Source organism: Dermacentor albipictus, unplaced genomic scaffold (genome assembly GCF_038994185.2).
Source record: "Dermacentor albipictus isolate Rhodes 1998 colony unplaced genomic scaffold, USDA_Dalb.pri_finalv2 scaffold_68, whole genome shotgun sequence".
NCBI lineage: Eukaryota > Metazoa > Arthropoda > Arachnida > Ixodida > Ixodidae > Dermacentor > Dermacentor albipictus.
In genome coordinates, this window is record NW_027225622.1 from 312581 (window position 1) to 331731 (window position 19151).

Here is a 19151-nt window from a genome sequence, read left to right on the forward strand (position 1 = left end):
CGACTGTACACTCATTCTTATGTTATTGTTTATATATGTAAAAATTAGGAGCCATTGCCGCTTTCAGGTCACCTTACCAATTTCAAAACTTTTCATTTCAATGAACAGGAAGACGACAACGTTTGTGGGACGAGTAATGTGCGTGATCCTTAGCGCATTACGTTTCTATAGGGGAAAAGATAGACTGTGTGAAATAAATTCTGGCCAGATAAGTATGCGTGTAGAACAATACATTGATTGTGGTAGGTTAGACTGTCTGTCTAAATGACTCACGGCCTGAGCGGGGACGGACTTTTTGTTGTACAAGTCCTTTCCAAAGCAATTCTTGCGAATGCCAACATTTGGTTCGCGAGCATAGAAAAAACTGAAAAACAAAGACAGGAGTATGAATATGGGCGTGACGGTTTAAAGTAGCGTTCTATAAAGACAGCGAAAGAAAGATCAGAGGCCTTGCAATGCAGAACAGTAAAAGACAATTGCAGTCATAATTAATGTGCAGTACTGAAGCCACTCGCCACATTTTCTCTTTCACTCACTCTCACGACAGCCATACTATTCCGATTCATGATGGCCTGGTCATTGCCGATGGTAAACTGTTGACTAAATTCACTGCAAGATAACCTAGCAGGAAGTGTACTTTTTTGCCGCTTTTGTTGGTGAGCACATGACGTAGCCCACGGCCTGACTTGGCACACTGGATGTTGCGCATATTTTCACGGAATGCCTGTTATGTCCGGGAATTCAAGACATTCTCCTTTGGAACTTCACGGCAATGCACAAGTGCAACTCAATGGTAAAAGGACATTCAAAATTATATTTCACAATATCGGCCGAGGGTCAAAAAAAGTTTCATACGACTATAAAGAGACGGTGTTTCACTTCAAGCAGCATATGCAATTTGGCACATAGTCGGAACATTGGTGGTGCACTAAAGCTTGTTAAAGCAGGTCAGAGAGGGGTGGTGAAGTGACACAACTGTCAGAAATCGTTTTGCACCCTCCCCGCCGAGGTCACATTGACTTGAAGTAGCGCCAAATTTAAACCGCGAAGCGATTTATTGCAGTTGGCCTTGAAACTGTAATGGTAGAGGGAGTGTTATGCAGTCTGTTTGTACGCCCATGTGTTTGAGAGGCAGCCGAAATGGTAGAGTGATTATGCCTGAGCACGTCTTGAGCGTGCCTGTGTATGTGTCTGCGTGCGTGTGCCTCCGTGTTTGCACGCACGCGTGTATGCGTACACTGTTAAAAAAAGCGCCATCATATTTCGGTAAAACAACCTGCTAACTCTTGATGCCAGGGAGTTCCCGTATTGATACATGATACTACTGCAGCCAGTTACCAACCAACATTATCAATGCCGTAACTCAAGAAACTACCTTTGAAGCTGTAGTGTTCCTTAACATTACCAATACCGTACCACAAGCAAACTACCATTAAAGCCGTAGTACCTCCCAACGTTGCTGATGCCGCATCATGGATGAAAACTTTTAAAGCAGTAGTTACCTACCAACATTGTCAATGCCGTAGCACGGGTGAACAGTTATGTAACTGTAACATGCAAGTTCAGGGTCGGAACTGCAACTGGCACACAAGGGATCTCGCCTGTGAGAAACGGTGGCTGTATGGACACCGTAACGAGTTTGTACGGTTGCTGTGCTGTTACGCAGGTTTCATGAATAATGTAAATACTGTCATAAAATAATGCAACATAAGTAGACGGAAGAAAAGGAATCTCAACACCAGCGATTGCTACAGGTGCTCGTGTGTCACTCCTTTGCTTCTGTCTTGTGCAGCATTTCCCATTGTTGTAGCCAGCTGTTACGTAGTCTACTTAAAGTGGAACTCGTACAGTAGAGTCCATTAGGAAATAAAGATGTGAGCCAGAATAATGAACAAAACGACCTTTTGGTTCTTGTATGGGAATTAGGAGTTGAACTTTTGTGGGTGAGCTTTCTCCTTTTCTAACACCACCGAATGTCTTTCATGCAGTAATAATTGATACTCCAAAAAGGTTACATGAATACTCAGGATAGCCTTTGGAAAAAGCACAAACACAAGAAGGTCAATTTTCAATTGTGTATTCAAAGAACATTAACATCAGCCAGAAGAACATGAGCCTGTCTTCGGCCATCAGAAGAGCTGAAAATGAAAAGCAGGAAATGCAAGTCAGTACCTGACGTCAACCAAGCAATAATAACAGACTCACAGAGCTCCATTTCTTCTTGAATGACGCAATCTTTGCGCACGCTGCCAGAGCTTTCGAACGGGCACCTTTGCTCCTTTTAACTTGCTGGCATGTGCTCTCCTCTTCTGATATGCCGACGAGGTATCTGGAATGAATAACAGATAGGCAGGTGACAAATGCAATTAAAAACAGCTATGCAAAAAACCATTGCGGTAACTATATTAAATTTACAGGTTGGCGCTGCATCCTCTACTAAGCTTGGCACGTAATTTCAGCCCCTACCAGTAGATACACACAGATCTCTGCAGCTACAGACAATCATCTATCCAAATCTGGGCACTCATGCTAGGCTATTCCACGCTGCAATGGAAGTATGTGCAGCCATGACAGTATCCATGTAATGAACAACTTGTATATGTATATCTGTTCCTGCATTCATAACAGGCATAATCAGTGATGGACCAACTGAAACCTTTGTTCTTATATATACAATAATAATAATAATAATACTTTTATTGCCAATAATCAAATCAGTACATTCATACAGGCCTGCCAAAGCCTTTGAAGGCTTGAGTGGCAGTGCCTGGCAGGCAGCAAAACCATACACGGTACATTGACATACCTGTTATAAGCAGCGAACTCAAGTATAGAACACCAAAAAAGGTTATTAGAATTTATACAGTGTCTGTGAAAAGAAATTTCATTGGGCATAATGAAACACAGAAGTACAGCAATGCGTCTGAACAAAAATTACCGTGAGATGATGCATAACTATATACCAGACTGACCGTCATGGTGCAAAGGAATGGCACAACCACATGCACAAAACACAAGCAGTAACGGTAAATAAATGGAACAAGTACGCCTTTACGAACAGACACGCCTTAGCAGTCTCTTTAACTTATATTTTGTTTTTGCACAAAATGTGCTGTGCGGTAATTTATTGAAGTAGGTGGGCACATAATGGGCCCGAGCTCTAGTGCCGTACCTTGTGGAACAACGTGGCCTCCAAAAGGGGTCCCTGGGCCTTAAGCATCGGGAAGCTGTGTATGGAACTAGAAATTGACTGCACCAGAAGTGTTTCAAAACAACCGTTTGCATTAAAAGTTCATTGAAATTCGGCATCAAAAGTACTTTCAAACGGTCTGTGTCAGCATTCAGGTTCAGATCATAAGATATGTTTTTTAAGAGGGAGTGCAGTATCGCATTTATTTTGTTGTGCTAGCGGACAGCACAGTTCCCGTAAATTGTTATTCCATACCGGAGTAGACTGTAGCCTAAAGCATGTGTTATAGTTTTCCTTACTGATAAGGGCATGTAGTATCTTATATTGTACAGTAGACAGGACACGGCGCCAAGCGCCAAAAAAAGACTTACCTTTTACAAACGTAAGCAAGGTGACTGTTCCAAGAAAGGTCGCTATCAAGATATAAACCAAGATATTTTACAACAGGTGAGAGTACTTTAAAGGTCTACAAGAACAAGCTGAACAATCTGAAGAATGCAAAACAAGAGGATAGTCAAGAGCTACCCTCCTTAAAGGATTATGGAAGCAGATTAATTGCATCTTAGATACATTTATAGTAATTAGGTTGTTTTGAAACCAATCCATAGCTTTTGTGGCAGCAGACTGTAGAGAAGCAATCGCATCATAGTAGCTGTGGGCGGTAGTTACGATCATCGTATCATCGGCGTGTTAATAAAGAGAAACGGGTATCATGCTAGAGAGGTCATTTACAAAAATATTAAATAATAATGGGCTGAGTATAGATCCCTACGGAACTCCAGCATTGATAATGGAGAATGCACTATGAACTTCCCCAACTGAGACGACCTGACGCCTACCCCGAAGGAAATTTGCTAACAACGACCAGAAAGCACCCCGAAATCCTAACAAGAAAAGCTTATTTAACAGCAGACCATGATGAACACTGTCAAAAGCCTTGCTACAATCAAGAAGGAGCGCACAAGCAACTTTGTTATTATCGAAAGCTATATTTAACTGATCGGATAAATCTTCCAGAAGGGTTTGAGTGCTTTTGCCGGGTCGGAAACCATACTGACTAGGCGACAAAATGCTGTGGGCGTCCAGAAAGCTTGTCATTGTTAACAATAAGTGTTTTTAAAGTATTTGAGCGATAGAAGGCAGAATTGAAATGGGGCGGTAGTTTTCAATTTTATTACGTGCATCGCTTTTATAAAGAGGTATAACCTTCGCTGTTTTCAGTTTTACAGGAATTTCACCACTTGAAATTATGCGATTAAGTAGTGTTAGCAAAACTTCTTGGATGTATGCATATGTTCTGCGCAACTCATTAATGGAAATGCCGTCAATTCCAGGAGATTTATTACATTTTAAATTGAATATAATCGATCTTAGCTCTTCCTGAGAAATTGAAGGCAGATATGCCTATTCACTAATGCTGTCACGCAAAGTACAAGAATCTACCTGCAGGTTTGCGTTTCTCATTACACGAGAGAAGTGATTATTAAACTCATCAGAAATATTCTGTCTGCCGCTGGATAAATTGGAAGGAAAATAATTCATTATATCAGCTCGCGTATTAGTGCCTCTAAAGCTGTTAATTAACGACCATGTTTTCTTACTGCTGTAACTAGCGGCTTTAAATTTGTCTCGAAAATGTATTCGCTTTGCGGAACGGATCATGGCAGTAACTTTGTTTCTGAGCAGCTTAAATTGGGCCCGTAAGTCTGCACAATTCGGGGCACGCTTGCATTGGGCCCAACGTAAGTGGGCCCAATGCAAAGCTTTTATTGCTGCGAGTATGACAGACGACATCAGGGTGTCTACCAAGTTGACATTTCCAAATTCCCTGAGTTTTCCAGGTTTTCCCTGAGTGCCATTGCAAATTTCCCTGAGTGATGCAGAACTATGTTTTATGTCAAGACGGGCTGAAAACATGTCGCCTGAGGCTGTCACTCCCTAGTAGGCACATGAAAAAAAATTAAAGAAGCGACTTAATCCAATTTGAATACTAAAAAGTAGTGTTTATGTTATTCAAGAAGAGAATAGAAGGCAGTGGTTAGTAAAATGCACAGCAAATAAAGTGTCTTCGAAAAAAATTGCAATGGAGTCGGACATTCTCAAATATGAATAAAAAGGAGATGCATATAGAAGCAAATATTTTCGAATATGAGCTATTCCTATCAACTGATTGCAATCTCAGTGGTATGAGGCCCGAATTCTGTCACAATTGAGATTCTCTTTCAACACTCGTAAGTCAACCTCAACTGTTCTGAAATACTCTCAGCCCGCGCACGACGCCCGAGTGTTGTGTTTCACTGCTTTAAAGAGTTTATTTTGGTTTGGATGAGGGACACCTGCATCTCGGCATCAGCCCAAACTTTATTTTTTTAGCTCAACCTTCTTCAAAATGGCGGCAGCACGCTTCCTTTCCCGGTCATTCCTCAATGCGTTGGTCCTTTCTGTTCTTGTCCTCCTTCCGCCACTCGTTCGCCCCAAGGACCATTTGAAGCATCTTGGTCAGTTGCACAGTCCACGACCGATTTTTCGAACTCCCTAGGGGCCGCGGAAACGTCCGAAAATTCGGCCAGTTGCAAAAAAATAAATGCGTGTCATTTACTGCCCTTAGGGACTCAAACCGCCACAGGCACGTTCGAAAACGCTCTGAAGGCCTGTCGCTACACATATTAGACATATCGGTGCTCGTAATGTGACAGGAAATACCGGGTGCACGCGTGTATAATTAAGGAATACATACTGTTTTCCGTGGCAATAGCCCCTTCCCACGCTTGTTATGCTTCACTGCAATACTTTTGTGTATGCTTCACCAAGTAACATTTCTTTCAGAGGGGAAGCTGACTTCCAGGAACCGGCATTTTCTATGTCAATCGCGAGGATCACAAAGGCGGAGTCCATGCCATTGCTGGCAGCCGCTAATTCTTTCAATAAAAAACTCGGCACCCAACGACAAGAAGTTTCATAGCGAACGTCGAAGCAGCTAGGCCTAGCGTTGCCGCAGTGGTGGCAACGGCTGCCAGCGGATCTGCGTGCGAGAGTGCCGGTTCGAGGTGGCGAAGCAATCAAAACGGCAGCCGTGGTTCCTTGATTATTGCCGTTTCGGACCTGCCGTCACGGCAAAACGTCCGGAAAATCGGACGGCGATGAGTTCTTGCGTCGGAAATTTCACACGTTCTGATACGTTGACTCTGTGGGGTACGTGGCGGTGCCGCGAAGCCATCCAAATTATTGGGAATCCGGAAAGTCAGTCCTTGACTGTAAACTAGCAACTCCTCCAGCCGACGGCAGGGCGTCAAAGACGATTCATTACGATTCCTGTCTGTTACTCGAGCCAGCATTACTGCGACTTTCGACCCTTTCAGTAAAATTGCCGCTAATTTTCCCTGATGGAGGCCCAAATTCCCCGAGTTTTCCCTGACTTTTTCCAGACTACTAAAAATCCCTGAGAATTCCCGGTTTTCCCGGTTTTCCCGGTTGGTAGACACCCTGGATACAGTTTCCGGTTTTGATCGGTTTTTTTTTTAGAGGGGGAAATTGAGAATCCATGCGGCATGTATTGATTAATGGTTCCTTTTGTGTCACCTGTGTTTCACCCTTATAGACACAAGAAGGTCCCAGAGCCCCCCACCTGGTAAACAGACGGGGAGCCCGTCGGCCTGGGCTTGACCGTAGCCCCGACCGCCACCGTTCATGGATTCTACCCTTCACCTTACAACCTGTCGCCACGGTGCAGATTACAGCCTCGTTATGGGGGCTAAGGGTCCGTGGTGGCGTCAAGCACCATCACCTTGAGTCTCAAGGTGTCCTTGCGGGGACAGAGACGAAGATTTAACACCATGTGGTGCGGTGGAATGTTGATGCTGCATCCTAGACTTTATTCGATGCACACACCACAGGTACTTTTCATCATCTGTGTCATCATCACCAGTGACGACACAACTATCCAGACCTTGGGTTATCAAACCTGGTTCCACAAACAGCACCTTAGGGCTCTGTGAGCGCCTAGAACGAATCTAGCCCCATCCCATTTCTCCCCATTCACTTCCATAATTTGGACAAGGAATTTCACAGTGCATTTCAGATTAAACGAAGCCCTCACACGCCACATGCGCACTCCAGTAGTCTGTGCCAGACCCATGTGGTAGTTGAAGCATGCAAGATGCATAAGTGCACAATTTCTGGGCCCACAGCGTCCACACTGAGCATTTTTCATTGACCCTCGTGAAGGCGGTTTGTAGCACGTGAGCAGAAATCAACTCGTAAATTGTCCCTTCCCCCTCCCCCCTCCTTCCTAGATCCGCCCCTGTACTGACATGGCTACAGCATGCCTGCCAACCTGGCGAGATCAAAAATAGGGAGACTTTTTATTCGCGCCAACGGGGGGCAGAGTGCATTGAATGTTTCAACTTCTGGTGGGACCGGGGGGGGGGGGGGGGAGGTGTTTCGTTCAAACTTTCAGGCAATGTTCGTTGAGTCCTTTCACAGGGACCTTTCAGTAGCAGACTTTGCTTACTTCCAAAATTTGTTGCACATCAATGAGCGGAATTCAGTCCTAGTTTTTCGCGCATGCTACAAATAGTCTCACACACTGTGCAGCTATGCGGTATCACAATTAAATCCAGCATCACATTAGCAACTCGGTGAAACATGTTTTCCATCAGTGTTTTTCATTTTTCCAACCATAGACCACTGCACATCTCACCTTTTTTCATTCAGAACGCCCTCTGGAAGACTGAATGCCTGTAGAGTGGCAAACTCAGCTTTGAAAGCAGCTAAAGCGTCTTCAGCAGATTCATTGGACTCTCAGGGCAGCAGCTGAGGGAAACTGAATAAAGAAACGAAGACTCGAGAGCGATGCCTGTGAAATAAATTTCACGTTGGCCACCTTCCCATCCTTCAGAGTTGCGTTTTGGATTTGCGTCCACATCCATAATGCTTCGCCTTGTCACATTTTGGAAACATTTGCCGTAGAAGAGGCCCAACGTGTACGGTGATAATAAGGGGTAGGTTGTGTTGGGCGAGGAATCTCGTAAAAAACACTCCACACGTATGACACTGTTGTCACAGTTGTTCCGGAGAAAGTTCAGTATGTTGTCTTGCTGCTCAGCGATGCGAACACAGCTTTGATTCTTCGCCGTAGAAACATGCAGTTTGAAGTCACCTTTGCCACCGTGAGGCACGCTGACGTCGCATCGACGCATTGTACAAAATGCAAAATGTTCTTTTTTTGATGTCATAAAGCACGGAAATTCAGAAGTGTAAAATCACAAAAGCTTCTGCACACACCTTTTCTTGGGCATTGATAGCTCCATGGCATCAAGCACACGAGGTTTCTAACTTTGCATGGTGCACCACACACACGGCCTAGCCAACACTAATCATACACACAAACAGCAGTAACAATGCACCATGGAGGAATCCAGGCACGAAATGCAACAGCTACATTGGCTCTGGCTTTGGTCGGCTTACAAGGCACCATAGTCAGCTGCTTAGTCGATGATACCGATGATGCTGGTGCGACTGTTGTTGGTGATGCTGATGATTACGATGTGGCAGTAGATTCAGCAGTGTCAGTTTCACAAAATTCGCTATTGCGCGAACAGAGACCACTTTTCGGGCGATATAAGACAGTGATCGTACAATCGGAAAGTTCAGTAAAAATCTGGAGTCTCGCGAGCAAATCGGGAGGGTTGGCAGGTGTGTTAGTACAGTGGAAGCTTGTTAATTCAGCACTCGTTAATTTGAAATTTTGATAATATGAACTAGTCGCTACAGTCCGGTACACAGTTCATAGGAGTTTATGGGTAATAGAACTCGTTATTTCGTTAAAGAATTGGCACCTCCACTGATAATTCGAAATCTCGTGCCACCAAGAGTTGTCGTTTTAAACCTTCACTAGAAGCTTTATTATTGTAGAAGCATTATTCTCATTGGGGCGTTTGGCTAGCTGCACTCACCGCATGGCAACCCAATCTAAAGAAGAAAGCACAATGGGCATCAACATCGGCAATAGAGCAGCTGCGACCTGCACGAACTGGTTCTTTTGTGCACTGAAACTCTGTGCTGCTGGTGTTGGTAGGTAAAGTTTCCGCATGCCAATTCTCCTTAGCTTGCATCAAAGCTGCAGGATGTCTTCGCGAGGCAGGCACTGCCCTAAGACCGTCAAGCAGAAAGCTGAAATTCTGAAAGAAGTCAACGAAAAGATGGCCAGCAACTTCAAGATCGCAAAGTATGTCATGCCGCGGAGCACCCTTTCTACGTACATCCACATCATGAAGGCCATCGAAGATGTCTACGAAGCTGAAGAGATTCCTAGAAGCCAAAAGAAGGCTACGCACAGCCAAGTACTGCCCACAACTTCAGAGCGCCGTGATTACCATATTTACTTGCATAATTATCCCACTTTTCTGTGAAAAAATTCAACGCAAATTCAGGGGTGGGTCATTACGTGGGTTAAATTTTCCGTGAAAAGAATCCCTTTTCCTTTTTCATCCCGCATTTGCTGCGGGATGACAATAGGAGGACAACACTGCCGCTGTAACAGTGTGGGACACCAAAAAAAAAAAAAAAGGCGGCCGGCAGAGCAAGGCGAACAAATTTTTTGTTCTTTTCGTGAGTACATTATGTGCATTGATATAGTTTGTTCCATATCAGTAATGAATAATATTGTTAATATCAGCATGTTTGCGGTAATAATGAAGCCATGTCCACTTTGAGGGGACAAAAACAGAGATGGGCACGCTTAGCTGCCAGTGCCATAGAAACACATAGCGAGCATGCTGCCGAAACGGCGGCATTTGTCTTCGCTACTATTCTGATACGGCAAATTTCTGCTAAGGGTGGGCAAATATCTTGGGCTGTGTTACAAGCATCGGCGTATGAATAGGGTGCACTTCTAACGTATCAGTGTAAATGTGGTTACAATTGTTGCCGCTCGCGATTTGTTGTGTACCCACGAGTGCAGATGAGAGCAATATAAAGGAGCCTTTTTGTTGTTGTTGACCACAACCATTATAAAGCCTAAGACTAATAAAGCCAAGGCAAGCTTGGTTACAGCTTTTTTTTTTCTCATGGAAGTGCGGGAAATGATAAAAGGAATGAAATGGGACATCTGCTTAAGAATCTGTTTGGTATGTGCAGACCACTTGGTATTCTTGAGTCATTCGTGTAGCATTCGACAGATGGTAAGCGCGATCATCCTTAGCTAGTCTTGGCACAGGACACATCGCTGTGGCAAGTTCAGGATGCAATCATTACGTGGGAAAGAAAAAAATGCTAATTTTGATGCCACAATTCAAGGGTGCAATCGCTACGCGAGTGTGATCCTCATGCAAGTAAATACGGTAATTTTTTTACATTTTCTAACGACGATGACGCCATCACTAAGTTTCACCTTCTTTGATTAGGGGTGTGATTGAACTCTCGCAAGTTACGTGCTTGAATAGTTGCGATTGCAATGTGCTGCAATGTACAAAATTCAGGGGTGCGATCATTACGCGAGTGCGATCATAATGCAAGTAAACAAAGTATACGGGTGAAAGAAATTAGTAGTCAAAACATCGCTCTGAGGTGCCCCTTAATCCTGACAAAGGCAGCCGCTTTTGCCCAGCACTCGGACACCCAATACACCATCGCCTCCGAGGGCTGGTTCCACTATTTTAGGGAATGACACAGACTGCCTTCCACACATTATACAGCAAGGCGAAGGACGTGGACATTGACACATGCACGACATGGAAAAGTAGCACTCTGCAAGCAGTACTATGAAAGCTACTCGCCAAGGAATACTTTTAATGCTGATGAGACAGCGTTGTGCTTTAAGCTGCAGCCACACGTGGAACAGACGTGCTGGTGGCAAACGCAGCAGATCACCATCTTGGTCGCCGCGAATATGACCGAAACAAGAAAGGTCCCACTTTACAGAGTTAATTTTGAAGAGGATCAATGGCAATGTGCAATACAATGTGAGGAGGGAGGATACTTACAGAGACTTCAGCTCATAGTCGAACAAGGCTGAGTTGAGGATGTTCTCGGCTTCGGCATGTGAGATCTCCTCTCCAACCACATTTCGCAGCTTGTGCAGAAGTGGCAGGATGTCCCAAATCGGAAAGTCCAGGGTGATCCCTTTGTAAGGACAAATAAACAGTGCCATTTACAGCACAATTGAAACTAGTATGAATCTACTCACAAGTGTCAGTGTTTCAACAACACCCATTCAGCAAAATACAAAAGCACGGAATTAAGTCATTGTAGCATGATTAAAATCTGTGCAAGGAGTTATTATCGATCGCAGAGCAAAAAGGCTTGCCATTGTCGTATCAGCCCGTGCAACATCAAACAAAAAAAAGGGGACTTGTGGGATGATAGTTTTAGATGATGACTTTGTGACATAGCATGGACAAGGCAAGAAAATTGACTGACTGACTGATAGATTGACTAACTGATTGGGCTCACATTCCAGAGCAGCACATCAGCAGTGTGAGATACCGTAGACAAGGCTTTGACATTAACTTTGACCACCTGTGATTCACTAAGGTGCCTCCTGGCGAGATGGAATACGGCTGCCACTTGCATGCCTCTGCCCATCACATTAGAGTACTTTACTGAAAGTAAGCATCCTGCCATATGTTTATGACAGTGCCCACATATTTGGTAGTAACAAAGATGGTAGGATCAAAGGTGCAGGTGATACCATACTTAGGAAGCTTGAAACCCTTTATTGCAATGCCCCAGAACTTCAAGTGTACCAGAGGGTTGGAAGAATGCCAGCACCATACTTATACATAAAAGGGGAGATGTTAATGAATTGAATTATAAACCCAGTAGCTTGCTTTCGGTATTGCACAAAGTATTAACAAAAATGATTTCCAATACAACCACGGCAACACTACATTCAACCCAATAAACAGACTGGCTTCTAAAAGGAGTATTTAACAATGGACCACACCACGTCATCAGTCGGGTAATTGAGAGATTGAAAGAGTACAACCAACTATACACAGTATAATCTCGCTCGTAATTTTTGCAAAATGAAGAGAAAAAAAAAAGACATACTAACTAGGTAAACGTACAAGCCAAAGTCACTAAAAAATTTGGCACACCGAACTGTAGTTACATAAACGTAACGCAAAGCATCCTGCCAGTTGTGGCAGCCTGAGACGCACTTTGTTGTCTTCGTATTGCATTGTGTTTCAAGAGAGCCATGGGAGAAACCAAAACGAAATCGAGCCAGAATATGATGCCACCTGAGTAAAACATGACGCTCACTTGACACCTTCTGCAGCTGGGAACAGAAGTGCATTTAATCGGTTGTTAAATGTGTGCAGTGCGCTTCAAACGGCTCTATGCCACATGCTGTGAAACAGTAGGTAAACATGCTTATCGCAATATAGGGCTGACGGTGATGGCCGTGCACGCGACTTGAAGCAACTGTGTGCATGCGGGCATTTTCATGTGACATGGGAGGATGAGCACTGCAGAAATGCTGCCGTGACTGGCAGCTACTGCTCTCAGTAATGCGTGCCTCGTGCCTTTTCATGCTCACACGGGATCTGGCGGCTGAAAAACACATCGTACAATCGCAGGTCAATGAAGTTCTTCTGCCTATGGCTTACACAGATTACTGAAGTGTGTTGGTTCAGCAGTCATGGAGAAAGTGTGGAGTCGGGAAGTATAAGAAATAGAGGCAAGCAATGTGGTAAATGCCTATCAAGATTCCACAGCTACCTTATTCTTCACAGGAAAAGTGGCAAAATATTGATCAAGAAAGGTGTCTGACAAGGAGGTGCAATCGCTCTAATGTTATTCACTGTGTGCTTAAAAGAAGTATTCAAGCCATTAGCCTGAGAAGAACAAGAGGAGGGAGGATCAAAGGCAAATATCTCAACGACCTTTGGTTTGGAGATGACACTGTCCTGTTCATCAGTGATGGAGGTGACTGGCAACAAATTACTGAGGATTTTGGCCGACAAAGCATATAAGTAGGACTGAAGATTAATATGCAGGAAACATAGGTAATGTCCAACAGCCTGGAAAGACAATGAGAATTCGAGAACAGTGCAAGGGAACATTAATCGAGGCTAATTAGTCACAGGGGATACTGATTTGAGCATAAAATTTAAATAACAATAAAAGTTAATTGGTGCACATACAGTAGGCATTACCAGGTCCATGACCGTCAGCTTACCGCTATCCTTGAAAAGCAAAGTGTACAATCATTGCATTTTACGAGTATTAGCACATGCTGCAGGATCTTGGAGATTACCTAAGGAGCTTCACAAGTAGCTAAGGACCTTGCAAGGGGCGATGGAACGAAAAATATTAAGGGCAATGTTAGGAGGCAGGGAGACAGCAATGTGGATTAGAGGGCAATCGGAGGTAGCTGATATTCTAGTTGACAAGAGAAAAAGCTGCAGTTTCGCCTGAAAGGTGAAGCATCAATTGCAATAACAAATTAGTAGACATCCATACGAAGAAAGGATAGTAGTTTTGTCGGCCATAAAACTAAGTAAACATTGGCTCACTTACTAAATTAACAAACATCGTGTCAGCACGCACAAACAGGCATGAGCACATCATACTCGATGACCGTGGACACCCGCTGTCAAAATGCCGGTGTGAGGAAGTGTGGCAGCAGCAGTGAGCGAAGCCACCTTCCTGCTGTCTGTCGCGTCAACGCAAACCGAGCAGCGAGAACACAGCACACGCAAAGCTAAGAGCCGTCGGCCCACCTAGAATGCGCCCCCAAAGCAGATCACTTTCGAGATAAAGTCCGCGTGACCGCACGTGGCCAGTTGCTGATGCTCGGGCCTGCATTCTCGAGGAGCTCATTCGTCTCGCATTCTAGAAATATTCGATATTAAACACACTTTATGACACTAAAGACATGCTTTTATGGGAGGATATCTGCGACAAGGGACTCTCGGAATGAAAAGCAACAGACGACAACGACTGAAGAGCGAAATGTGATGAAAATAAGTGCTTTCAGTGACTGTTTTACTCTGACTATAAACAGAAGCAAAATTTTTTTTTCCCCGTTTTTGCTATTCCAAATTTACGCCTTGGAATATAAGCGGGTCCAAGCTATGCATGGGTTTTTATGATAATGAGCAGGCGAACTACAAACTAACAACTCACTTGCATGTTCTTCGAGCCACCGCATGCAGCCAACGGACTGTGGGATGTGGTCTTGCATGCAGAAGAGAGGTGGAAGGATCGCATCCTCAATGGGGAGTCGGAGATATGCCATCAGGTCACGGACAACGCTCCTGTAGTCGGTTGTGCCTTCTTCAAAACCTGTGATGGGGATGCCATGTGTGCTTTCGCCTAATCACAAAAGAGAAAAAAAAATGTATCGTCAGGCAATAATTAGCAGAAATCTAGCAAACAACTTCACCAGCAGCCTATAGTCTTTGTCAATTCAATGGTCCCTAAACAGAAGTGCTAGATCCCTCTTGGCAGAAATGGCACAAAATAAGACGACACATGAGACCTGTCATGAGGGCACCTGCCACGTCGTGTAGTCTTTCTCTCTTTTGTGCCACTTCTACCATGACGAACCTGTACAAAAATTAATAAGGTCTGGGAGCAAGCTAGTTGGTACGATACCTTCCTAGTGAAACAGCGCTAAAAAAAGCACGGGACGAGAGAACAACAAAAGGATGAGCGCTCACTGCATATTTGCGCACACACAAAGCTTTTGTTGGCAGTCAGCCTTCATCCTTGTATTCCTCCCTCGTCCGTGTTTTTGTAGCGTTGCTTCACTATGACTGCATAAAGAGTCATACTCAAAGTAATAGATCATTTCAGACTGAAGTATTCTTCAAAAAGCCTGTTTTAATTTAATTTCACAGTAGAACAGTGGTTACTAGGATAACTTGTAGCTGGGCTTGTTGGTAACACATCTTGGCATAAGAATGCAAGAAAACACACTTTCATACACACACACACAGGAACCCAAGACAGTACCCTGCTTTTCACACCAACCCTTTCACAGGTGAAAAGCAGTTTTTTCTTTGGTGTTTGTATGTAAGCACATGTATGCATGTTTTCTTATACTCTTAAGCTTTTACCTAATTGGTTACTAGAACAGAATAAGAAAGCCAAACCTACACCTTTTATTCTCCACTAAAAACCTAGCACCAGTATGTCACTGTGACATCACAAATTTCAAAGTGTTATTTCATATTTGGTCCATTGTGGCAGGGTAAATGTTCTTGAAACTTGTCAAGTTGCCTTTGGCTTTCTTTAGAACACAACGTAGCCCCTATTTACCAATTAAAGAAGTCCAAACAGGCACCGTAAAAATCAGTGACATTGCAACTGGCAGGTGGGGGGAACTACAAGGGTATGTCACCAGTGGCCTTCAGTTTTTTGTTATAACAGTGGCCTTTTTTTTAAGTGTAAAAGTTCAATTATTTTTCGCTTTAGTGTACATTTAAGTATAACAAGAATGCCTTAATTGTGAAATAAGTTATTTCCACGATATACTGCCTTTTTTATTTTTTTCTGGTGAGATAAGCATTAGATTACGAGTTTGACGAGAGTCAAGGTGCCTGCGGGGCAACTTTATGAAGTAATATTGTTAGCCCTATGAATGAGTGTGTAAGCGCGTAGGAACTAGCCCAGCCAGCTGCATGTCACACAGTGCTGTGGCGACATGCAAAAAACAAAAGGAGAGAGCGGTGTCATTCCTGTTAGTCTGCACCGCTTCTAGCACACTTGCCTCTTGCACACTTGCACACTTGCCTAAACGTTGACAGAATTGCCTGTCAGGTAGGGAAATAGATTAGGGCTTTCAGACTGACTCCAACCAAATAACTGAATTTTGTTAGCCCGACATTTCGGAGCCCATTCGGCTCCTTCCTCTGGGGGGTAGTTCTTCGGGGGGTGGCTTAGGGGGGTAACATAAACCGCTTGAAGGGCAACCTACCCTCGGTGTATGTACATGGCCTTGGCGACATGACGAAAAGAAGAAAAGGATGCCCAGCCAGGTAGACTCCCACTCTGTTCACCAACACAAAAACATTGGCGTGGCCCTGTAACCTCCCCCATTTCCTCACCATCCATCAGCGGCACTTTCGAGGGCCAAGCCATAGAGAAAGAAATTGCCAAGCTTCCCCAGCACCGGTCATTTCATCCCCTCATCCCCCCCCCCCCGCCCAGTGCCACGGCAGCCCTCAATCCCCCCCCCCCTTTTGTTTCTCCCCACCTTCCGTGCTCCCCTTCCTTTCTTTACAAAAGAACGTTTAAAAGCTGCACACCGCCACCTCCCGAAAAACTACCCCCCGAGGAAGGAGCCAAATGGGCTCTGAAACGTCGGGCTAATAAAATTCAGTTATTTGGTTGGAGTCAGTTTGAAAGTCCTTCCCTCTTTCTGTGTTGATATTGCTTGTGAGCGGAGAATAATGGAAGAATCTGTTAGGGCAATCACGCTGCCCATCAGACTCGCGGTTTAACTTCCAACACTTCCGAAGCTACGTCAGATGCAGCAAATCCACAACAAATTCACATAGAACTGTTCACGTTCGCAGGCATGGCACAAGAAAGAGTGCAATATCTCAAAGAAATGCTCATGAAGGGTACGCAAGCAGAAAAAGGAATGGTGCCCTTCTTATTTTGTTTTCCCATCTTGCTGCAGCACCACACATGTAGCCAACCAGGCTATTGGCCATGTGATTGCATGTTCCTTTTTTCATACATATGGTGACTGCACAAACCAGACTAAGTAAATCGCAAGCTTGAGTCCTAGTATTACCAATATACACATTGCTAGGGAACAAGTCACTGCTGAAAGCTAACGTAAACAATAGCGCAACTTACTGTGGTCTTTTGCGGCACTTGCAAACCCAAGCGGTATTGGACCTGAGAACAAGTTACTGGAAATTAATATCAGAAGCTACAATGCACAAAGCTTCCAATTAAAAAAAAATATTAAAAGAAGCAAGCTCATACCAGGGTCGATGAATTTGTGGTAGGCCCTTATGAAGCCTTGTTCGACTGAGTACTCTATCAGTCCTATCTCCAGTGGGTAGTAGATGCCATTCGCCTCGCAGAGTATATTGAAGGACACTATATAAAATGGCCATCTTTTAATCTCTAGATGTGAAAAAAAAAAGAGGAATGTCATGGGGGGGGGGGGGTGAGTTGATAAATCACAATCAGGTGAAACGACAACACAACAGCGACGAGCATGCTGTTACTTGACACTGCATTAACAGTGACTATGATTAATGGCAAAAGTATACGTACCGTCGACTGTGCCAATATCGTCTACGTAACGTTGAATACTATTTATCATGTCCCGACGGAGCTGTATTCTCTCATCTTCCTCCTTCAATACACTCTGAAAACGGTACGTGCACTTGCTTTGTGAACTCAAAATGCCAAAGGCGCCAGAACGAGCGGGCCTAGTTTTTTGTCAGTATCTTCTACTTGGTTATGGTGCAGGCATAACGACAGGGACATAGAATAGGTCATAGAATGGGTCATAGAATGGCACATTAAACAAACACAGCGCTATGTGTTCGTCTGATGTGTCATTCTACATCCCTGTCGTTACGTCTGCGCTGTTGAAAAGTACTACATGCCAGACCAACAAGTCCATGTGGCTACCGTATCCATGTTTACTCACGGCGATGCTGCGACCATCTGAAGTGAACTTATTGTGTAATCCTCCCTTTCCGCGCTCCTTGAAGTCGTTCGCCATGGCTTCGTACACTGCTTTTTGCTCTTCTGTGAGCGTCTGAAAAGTAACGCCAGTTTTTCTTTTTTTTTTCTTTTGAGCTCGTAAAACAGAACGACAACAATGAATGGCAATGCAGTACGACGCTTCACAGCATTCAACTTCATCCGCACGGGTAGCAGAAAGTGCGGCAACGCGTGACTGCTGCGTTCACGTATCGAAACCGGCAGACACCGGCCGAGACACACAAGAACGCGGCGAGTGCACGCGCAAATGACAAGGCGTTACCGCAGCGTCGCTGACAGCGCCGTTGTGCTGGTTAAAACTGCTCTCCAGACCTTCGAATAACGAATAAGGTCGAAATCACCGAACGAAACTGTAAATTAGCGAATACACGAAGGCACCTCGGGCGCCGGCATACCTTCCACTTCTCTCCTCTCGGACGGCGTCCAGAGAGCACGGCAGGTTGCGTTCCTTGCGCTCGTTCTGAAGCTCTCGCATGAGGAAGAAGAACGGTCCTTTCTTTTTCGGAGCCATCGCGTGGTGTAACCTGCGCGCGAACCGCGAGCCACAGCACACCACGTGCAGTACGCTTGAAAACTCGCCAAATTGCGTGGTGATGATGATGATGCCAGAAACTAGAAGCTGCCCTGGCCCTTGTGCCGGCCGGGGTGGCCGCAGTTGTCTCCTCGCCACTAAGAGGAAATTAGTATGTTCTTCATTTTGTTTGTGCATGTAGAAAGGAGGCGTTCCTTTCTTCCTCCGTGCATCTCCCTGTATAGGCTCTTATTCATCCAGAAACATCCATCGCCTATTGGAGCTCAGGAGCTGTCCAGCCAAATGGTTCAGCCCATGGGTTCAGCCCATTCTCTGCCATTTGCATGTTTGGATGTTCTAAAAAAACACTTATACCTGTATCGCTAAGCTTACCTCGTTCGTTTTGGGCTGAAAGCTACTGCAACTTATTTGAACATGCTCAATATGGTTCACATCAGAACGTACTCGGTCGTCGCCTTGTGTCGTCGTGCAGGCATCCCCCGTGAAGTGGGTGTCGTATGCACGGATTTTGATATTTTATTGCCCAAGAATAAAGCAGAAGCGCAATGAATATGGAGGAGGTGCGGTATACGGCTTGTTTATTGTAGCATCGGGCGCCTCGGTACGAGGCTTGATTCACAAAGAGACCGAGTAACTTTATTCATACAGGTCAGGTCGATATGTCATGTATCCGGAAAAGATGGAAAGAAAACCTATGTTTATAATGTGGAAAAAGTGTATATG

The 19151-nt window shown here is 44.5% G+C and overlaps 1 protein-coding gene across 1 annotated transcript; it reads right to left on the reverse strand.

Annotated features, from left to right (window-relative positions):
* Positions 1-2061: 2061 nt before the first annotated feature.
* On the reverse strand, positions 2062-18423 carry LOC139053089 (protein maelstrom homolog). Its single transcript, XM_070530235.1, has 9 exons — positions 18292-18423; positions 17820-17930; positions 17438-17531; positions 17141-17284; positions 17009-17050; positions 14324-14512; positions 11173-11311; positions 2206-2329; positions 2062-2138 (listed from the first exon to the last, which is right to left on the reverse strand). Exons 2-9 carry the CDS (start codon positions 17892-17894, stop codon positions 2130-2132), a joined length of 816 nt encoding a protein of 271 aa, XP_070386336.1. The 5' UTR covers positions 17895-17930; positions 18292-18423; the 3' UTR covers positions 2062-2129.
* Between the last annotated feature and the right edge of the window lie 728 nt (positions 18424-19151).

Coding starts and splice junctions, on each gene's coding strand:
- LOC139053089 (XM_070530235.1), bottom strand. CDS start 17,894: ATGGCGAACGACTTCAAGGAGCGCGGAAAGGGAGGATTACACAATAAG. Junction 17,285..17,437: donor CGATATTGGCACAGTCGACG/GTACGTATACTT, acceptor TTTCACATCTAG/AGATTAAAAGATGGCCATTT. Junction 2,330..11,172: donor GACTATGAGCTGAAGTCTCT/GTAAGTATCCTC, acceptor TATTCATTCCAG/ATACCTCGTCGGCATATCAG.